General features: G+C 36.3%; 1 protein-coding gene across 1 annotated transcript in view; it reads right to left on the reverse strand.

Annotated features, from left to right (window-relative positions):
- Positions 1-3188: 3188 nt before the first annotated feature.
- The window catches only part of LOC138159478 (zinc finger protein 502-like), a 15087-nt gene continuing 10322 nt past the window's right edge, over positions 3189-7953 (reverse strand). Inside the window, exon 5 of the mRNA XM_069085843.1 lies at positions 3189-6490. Within this exon, the coding sequence (XP_068941944.1) occupies positions 5004-6407 (1404 nt within the window). The 5' untranslated portion in view covers positions 6408-6490 and the 3' untranslated portion in view covers positions 3189-5003. The remainder of the gene's footprint in view (positions 6491-7953) is intronic.

Below are 7953 nucleotides of genomic sequence, written 5' to 3' on the forward strand. Positions count from 1 at the left end.
AATAACTGGCCATGTAACCTTGAGCAAGTTACTTAACCCCAATTGCTTTTAAAAAAGAAGTTAACAGGGCCTTGGGTGGCTAGGTGCCACAGTGAATAGAGCACCAGCCCTGGAGTCAGGAGGACCCAAGTTTAAATCTGGCCTCAGACACTTAACATAAAAACTAGCCATGTGACCTTGGGCAAGTCACTTACCCCCAACTGCCCTCCAAAAAGCAAAAAACAAAAAAAAAGTTAAGAGGGCCTGAACTCCAAGATCAGCTATAAAGTCCTTTTGTCATTTAAAGCTCTTTACAAATTGGCCCCTTCCTACATTTCCCGCTTTCTTACTCTCTTCCTAGCCTAATTGAAAGTTCCTCAACATAACACTTCATTTCCTGTCTCCATTGCCCATTTCTATGCCTTTGTACTGGCTGTCCCCCATACCAGAAATGATCTGCCCCCTCACCTCCACCTCTCAGTTTCCTTGCTTCTATCAAGACTCAGCTCAAATCCCACTTTTGGCAGCAGGTCTTTCCTGCCTCTCCTCCTCCTCCCAGCTGCTAATGCCTTCCCCTCTCAGATCACCTTAACTCATTTTGTATATCAAATACAGGCTCCTTAAGGACAGAGCTGTTCTGAGGTTTTCCTTTGAATCCCCCAGGATTTATCACAGTGCTTGGCACATAGTAAGTATTAAAGAAATGCTAGTTGACTGACTGGCTGCATAAGTACAGAGAAGGATGTGAATGTAAGAGATGTTGAGGTACAGGGATGTAGAAAGGGAAGGAAATAAGCATTTTTTACAAAGCCCACTTAGTCTAAGCACTGGGAATATAATTAATTTAAAAAATAGTCCCTGCCTTCAAGGAGCTTACAATTTAATAGGGGGAGGCAACACACAAAAGGAGAGAGGAAAGCAGGAGGTGGAGGGAATTATGATTCCAGGGAGCATCTTGTCCCATGGAGTTGAAAAGAGGCAGAGAAGTAGATGCAAAAGTGGAGTAAGCTGGAAGTCAGATTTCCGCTTTCTATAAAGGAAGGCTTTGGAAGGAGTGGCACTCCACTCTCCAGCCTTCAATCAGAGGGGAGAAGAGGCTGAGTTAGCAACACGGTGGTAACACAGCTGGTAAGTGTGTGAGGTCACACACTTGAACACAAGTCTTTCTGACATCAAATCTAGAATGCTCTATCCATTATGCAACTAGCTGATGGATTTGGTAACCAATTATATTTATGGGTTGAGGGAGAGTAGAGTCAAGGATGGAGCTAAAGTTGTAACTGAAAAAATGATAAGGTCATCAACAGACAGGGGCAAGTCAGAAGAACACATTTTGAAAGAATAAGTTGTTTTCCATATATTTATAGTTTATGAGTTCCTTGAGGTAAGGGACTCTCTTTTGTCTCTTTTTCTATCTACATCACTTAGTACTATTAATACCTGGCATATTTAATGGTTGATTAACATAGGACATCCAGTCTGAAATGTCCAGTAGGCAGTTGGAAATTTGTGACTAAAGTTCAGGAGACTAGGACTGGGGATATAAATTTGGGAGTCATCTGTGTAAAGATGACTGTTAAACCAATGAAAACTATGAGATCACTGAGAGAATAGAGAGAGAAAAGGGTCCAGGACCACTCCTTGGGCAACACCCATTATTAAGTGGCAGGAAATGGATGAAAAGAGAGGGAATAGACATTTATATAGTGCCTAATTTGTGACAGACACTCTTAAGTGCTTTACAAATATCTCATTTGATCCTCATAACAATCCTATTATTAATCCCATTTTGCAACCAAGAAGGTCACACAGACAGTATTTGAGAATGGATTTGAATTCAGGTCTTCCCAACTGCAGGCCCAGTGCTCTATCCAACTACATCACCAGCTACTTCTAATGTGATGAACTAGTAGAGACAGAAATGCTCACCTAGGAGGTGTACCTTGAGAGAACAGTGTCATGAAAGCCTAGAAAGGCAAGAGTATCTAGGAGCAAAGGATTGTCAAGTGTCCAGTGCTATAGAGGGGTCAAGAATAAGAAATGTAAAATCAGATTTTGGAAATTAAGATATCATTGATAACTTTGGAGAAATTTCAGTTGAATGATGAGATAAAAAACCAAAGTACAAGGAGCTGGGAAAGTAGAGCATTGAATGTAAATAGCTTTTTCAAGTTTTACTGTGAAAGGGAGGAAAAATACAGGATGATAGCTGGAGGAAATCCTAAGATCTTGTGAGGATTTTTAAAAATTATTTTCAAGATGGGAAGACTCAAGTGTCTTAGTAGGCAACAGAAAGTAAATAGGGAAAAATGAAAAATTAAGAGAGATGAATAATTTTAGATGCAATCTTCTGGTAAAGATGGGAGGGGACAGCATCTAGAGGACAAGCAATAGGGTTAGCCTTGGTGATGTTTCTTCACCTGGGACTAGAGAATGGGGTGGAGGGGGTTACTATTGCCAAAGGATTTTGAAATATAGCAGAGGAGAAGAGGAAGCTCCCAATGAGTGGTCTCTATTTTTCTATTTTTTTTTCTGTACAGTATGACATGAGGACCTCAACTGAGAGAGTGGGTGGAAGGGACTGTGTGGGAGGCATGAAAGACTAGGTTTGGACCTTCCAATGTGGAGAAGTGAAATAAATAATTAATTAGGGAGGAATAGAAGGATTGCCTTGCTGTGTTGAGGACCCAATTGATATTAAAGAATATAAATTTTTAGTGGGTACAATAGTAAGCACCAATTCTTGCTTATAGAACTGGACTCTGAGAATCACAGGATCATTGTCAAGGTATCTGGACATCTTTGGAACTGCAACCTATCAATACAAATTTTGTCTCATTTTCTAAGCTGTGAAAAAGCTTAAGAGTTTCAGAGAATAAAGCAGACAATTTTCCTTACATTATCCACAAATTAGACTTCTCCAACACAGCCCACAAACACTAGGAGAAAAAGGTACTAAGTAGAGGTGAGGGTAGAGGGGGAAAGAAGGATAGGCAGAAGAGACTCTAGAAATCAAGACAATGACCTACAGTTACTCACTATGTCCTAAAAGATCTGGGAGAGGGGGTAACAGGGAACCATTGCTGACTGTGTAACTACCAAAGGAGAGAAGGGTTGGATCCAGGAGAGGACTTATTACTCCTAGGAACTCTGCCCTTGCAGGCAATACTGTTGGGGAAGGAGCAGTTTACTGGGGACTAGATAGTTACATCCCCTTAATATCTTCCAGATTTTTATACAATATGAACTAGAGGAACAACAAAGTAGCGAAATGTAGCCATGAAGCCAGTTAAAAGGATAGATTACTCCAGCCACTGCAGGGCTTTTTCTTCAATCTCAGTGTGAATGACAAGTTTAGGTCCAGCAACTATATGGAGAGTCACATTAGTGAGATCTGAAATGACCTTCATCAGTGGTTCTCAAAATTTCTGCGGCCATAGAACCCAACTAGAACTTAACTAGAGCTTAGTGTGTATGTAAACACACATGTGTGTGCATGTATGTACACACATATGCATATTTATGTGTGTATGTAGTTGGTGCTTAATAAATGTTTAATGAAATAAGACCTAAGTAGAAGCCTTAAATGATTTTGTTAAAATGCTACAACTAATATGAATTTTTTTAAAAAAAGTTTTCACAAGAATTTTATTCAAAATTTGACATTTTAAATAATAGCTTGTTCATAGAACATTTTATAATTTTCAAAGTGCTTTAAAAAATCTCAATTGTTCCTGACTATAATCCTATCATGTAGATACTGCAGTCTTTTGGTGTGGGGGCAGGAGGAATGTCAAGCCTATCTACTGCACTAGTCTATATAAGGGGCATTATTACTTTTCACTGGGCTTAACGAGTGGGAAATGGCTTCTGTCCCAATCTCTCTTTGTTACAAGTGAAAGTCACCATTCACTTCCATTATCACTCCAAGAGTACTTTTCCTTCATTTCTGTCTACAGAATCTCAGTTCTTATTCTCAAGTATTCATGCTTAAATATTACTTTGCACAAAAGGCCCCATGGCTACAATCTAATACAAAAAAAAAGTCTTCTGTTAAAATACAGCACCCATATGTAACACACAGAATAGGAACAAAAGGGATTTTTTGTTTACATGATTATAACATCTACTAAAAACTAAAAGTAAGTAACAGATAAATATAAGCTTTCTCACTGAAAAAAAAAAGGTGAACAAGAGCTTCCTCTTTTACCACTTCTATTTGACATGGTTTTGGAAGTGCTTAAAAATACAGTAAGAATAAGAAATTAGAGACATGAATGTTGGTAATGAAAAAGTTAAAAACACCTTTCTGTATACACAATTCAAATTCTCAAACAAAAATTGAGATGAGATCAGTAAAGAATTAACATAGAAGCTAAACCTGCCATAAACAACTATTTTCTTTTATACTAGTAATAAAAAATAATAGACCAATTTTTAAAAGAAGCAATTACATTAATGACAAAAAATAAAATATTTGGGTGGTAACTCACTAACACACAATTAATTTTTAAAAATTACAAACTATTATGGCCGAACTAAAATAAATAAATATAGAAGGAACACCTCTCTACAGGGATCTGATGAATAAATACAGTAGAAGGGTCAATATTCAGTTAAATGATTTAGATTTACTATTAGATCTGTTATAATACTAACTAAAGTGCCACAGAGTTCGTTTATAGAATTAGATAAAAGAACAAGTGAATATGAAAAAATAAACTGACAAAAATATGAAGAGATATTTTTATGGAAAAAGGCTGATTGGTAGAGGGGAGACTTGCCCTGTCAAACCATAAAACACAATAAAGCCTACAGTCATAGTGTTTACTGACATGTAAAGGAGTCATGATCTGTACTGGTTATTGACATATACTGATGAAAATACATATCATTAAAGTAATGAAGTAACTTTTAAAAATACATATTTTATCAGTAAATATAGTGACCAACATTTGTAAACTTCCATTTCAGTATGAATCCTCAGGTGCTTAAGCTCTTGTTGACAGTTTATCACATGTATTTCATTTATATAACTTCTCCCCAATATGAAGTCTCTTATGTTTACAAAGTGATGATCTGCAACTGAATGTTTTCTGACATGTACTACACTCATAGGGTTTCTCTCCAGTATGGATTCTCTGATGTTGACTAAGAGATGAGCTATGCTGGAAAGTTTTTCCACATTCGTTGCATTCATGTGGTTTTTCTCCAGAATAGATTACCTGATGTCGAGTAAGAGATGAGTTTTCACTGAAAGTTTTTCCACATTGATTACATTCATAGGGTTTCTCTCCAGTATGGATTCTTTGATGTTGAATAACATGTGTGCTCTGGCTGAAGGCTTTTCCACATTCACTACATTTATAGCGTTTCTCTCCAGTATGAATTCTCTGATGTTTAATAAAAGATGAACTGTTATTGAAGGCTTTTTCACATTCATTGCATTCAAAAGGTTTCTCTCCAGTGTGGGTCCTCTGATGGTGACTAAGGGATGAACTGTGACTAAAGCATTTCCCACATGTTTTACACTCATAGGGTCTTTCTCCAGTATGAATTCTCTGATGCTGAGTAAGGATTGAGCTATGACTGAAAGCTTTTCCACATTCAAGGCATTCATATGTTTTTTCTCCAGTATGGATGATCTGATGTTGAATAAGAGATGAGCTGTCTCTAAAGGCTTTCCCACATTCATTACAATCATATGGTTTTTCTCCAGTGTGGTTTCTCTGATGCTGAATGAGGTGGGATCTCTGGCTAAAGGCTTTTCTACAATCCTTACATTCATAGGGTCTCTCTCCTGTGTGGATCCTCTGATGCTGAACAAGGTGTGTTCTCTGACCGAAGGCTTTGCTGCATTCATCACACTTATAGTGTCTCTCCCCAGTATGAGTACTTTGATGTTGAGTAAGGAATGTGCTCCGAGTGAAGGCTTTGCCACATTCATTACATTTATAGCGTTTCTCTTCAGCATGAATTCCCTGATGTTGAATAATGTGTAGGCTTTCACTACAGGCCTTCCCAGATTCATTATATTTGTAAACTTTTTCCTCATTATGTAAACCATGATACTGCATTAAATTTGAGCAATGATTAGAAGTTTTCTCACATGCATTACTCTTACAAGGTTTCTTCCCTGAGGAAATTGTATTACATTTAAGCACATCTGAAAACTCATTGCAGACTATATCATGTGTATCATATTTATGGAGTCTCCTTTCCATAGAATCTGCTCTCTGTGAAACAGAGATTGACCCCAGGTTATAACTTCTCTCAGATTTATTATATCCATGGTCTTTTAATACATCAGAAGTTTTTCTGTTGGGGACTGTTACTTTGTCAGAATGTCTCTCCCAATTATGCTGCTGTTTTTCTATCTTGACATTACATTTCCAATCTTGTCCTTGGGAATCCATAAGAACAACCATTTTAAGTCTTTCCAAAAATGATTCTTCGATAGGAATGGCTTGATTAGAAACTGATCCTTTGCTTTCAGTTCCAGTGTCCCAACCTGAAAAAAATAAAAATTGTAAAAATCTTTTGTCCCTTTGTATTGAGAAAAAGTACGGCTGTATGGTAAGTTCTATATTCTATCTTTTAAATTCTATCTTCAAAATGGAAAGGGTAAAGAAAAAAAACAAATAATAATGACTACTCCTTGCATTTGCAGAATTCTTAGTTTATACAGGACTTCCATATTTAGTATTTCATTTTAATCTCACAACAGACCTGTGCAGTAAGAACTTTTACTAATAAGAAAAATAAGATCCAAAATGTAATAAAGGACTTGTTCATGGACATGTAGTTAATAAGTGGCTGAATCACAAAGAGATCCTAGGTTTTCATATCCTTAATCCAGCATTTTTTTCTAATAAATCACCATTTCTCATTATTTTTCTCCTTTCAACTTTTGTGATAGAAAGCTGTAGCATTGGGAACAGCAGAAGAAAGGAGTACCTGAGATGGATAAAGCAAAGAAAATTGTGCAGGTAATTTGGAGGACTTTAGACTTATAAAGAAGACCAGAGATTAAATCTGAGGAGAAGAAATTTAGGAGACCTTGAGAAAAAGATGAAGAACAACTTGACCTAAGGGGACAGAACTCAATATGAATGAGGGAAAGAAAATCCAGAGAACATAGAAAATGTAATGCTTACTTAATGCACTAAATGTAAATTGTATGAGTTTTCTAAAAAGAGTAGATTTTAGGAACAGATTAAATAACCCCTATTCTGCCTAGAGGAAATCCATTTAATGTATATACATACACACATATTATTTAAAATTGTGATAGGTTTAAAATATTTCATGTAAATGTATTTTTTTTAAAGCAGGAATAGTAATAATGATAACAGATAAAACAAATAATTCAAACCAGAAAACCTCAAGAAAGACAGACCAGGGGTGGCCAGGTGGTGCAGTGAGTAAGAGCACCGGCCCCGGCGTCGGGAGAACCGGGATCGGTTCCAGCCTCAGATACTTGGCACTCACACAAAATAACTGGCCGTGTAACCTTGAGCAAGCTACTTAACCCCAATTGCTTAAAAAAAAAAGACAGACAGACCAGGGCATTATTACATAATACTAAAAATAACTTTAAATAATCACTATATAGCAACCTTTAGGCTATTAGCACCAAACAATTTCAGTAATCAACTTCATAAAAGGAAGGTTAATAACACTATAAATATAAATAGAAAAATATATAATAATAGGAAGAAGTTTCAATTTGCCATTATCAAAACATCACAAAAATAATTAAAAAGCAATCACATTTCTGAGTTACTTATTTTAAAAAGTGGAAACAACCGCTTAGCTATTGAGAAAACTAACTGGAACAATTAGGGAATGTATAGGGAACTCATATAAAAATGATTACGTTTGAACATTGTTGTGAAGTCTGTCCATATATCTATATCTATATCTATATCTATCTATCTATCTATCTATCTATCTATCTATCTATCTATCTAT

This window comes from Petaurus breviceps, unplaced genomic scaffold, assembly GCF_028583685.1.
Source record: "Petaurus breviceps papuanus isolate PSGF00001 unplaced genomic scaffold, PetGlider_PUasm1.0 176, whole genome shotgun sequence".
In the NCBI taxonomy this organism is placed as follows: domain Eukaryota; kingdom Metazoa; phylum Chordata; class Mammalia; order Diprotodontia; family Petauridae; genus Petaurus; species Petaurus breviceps.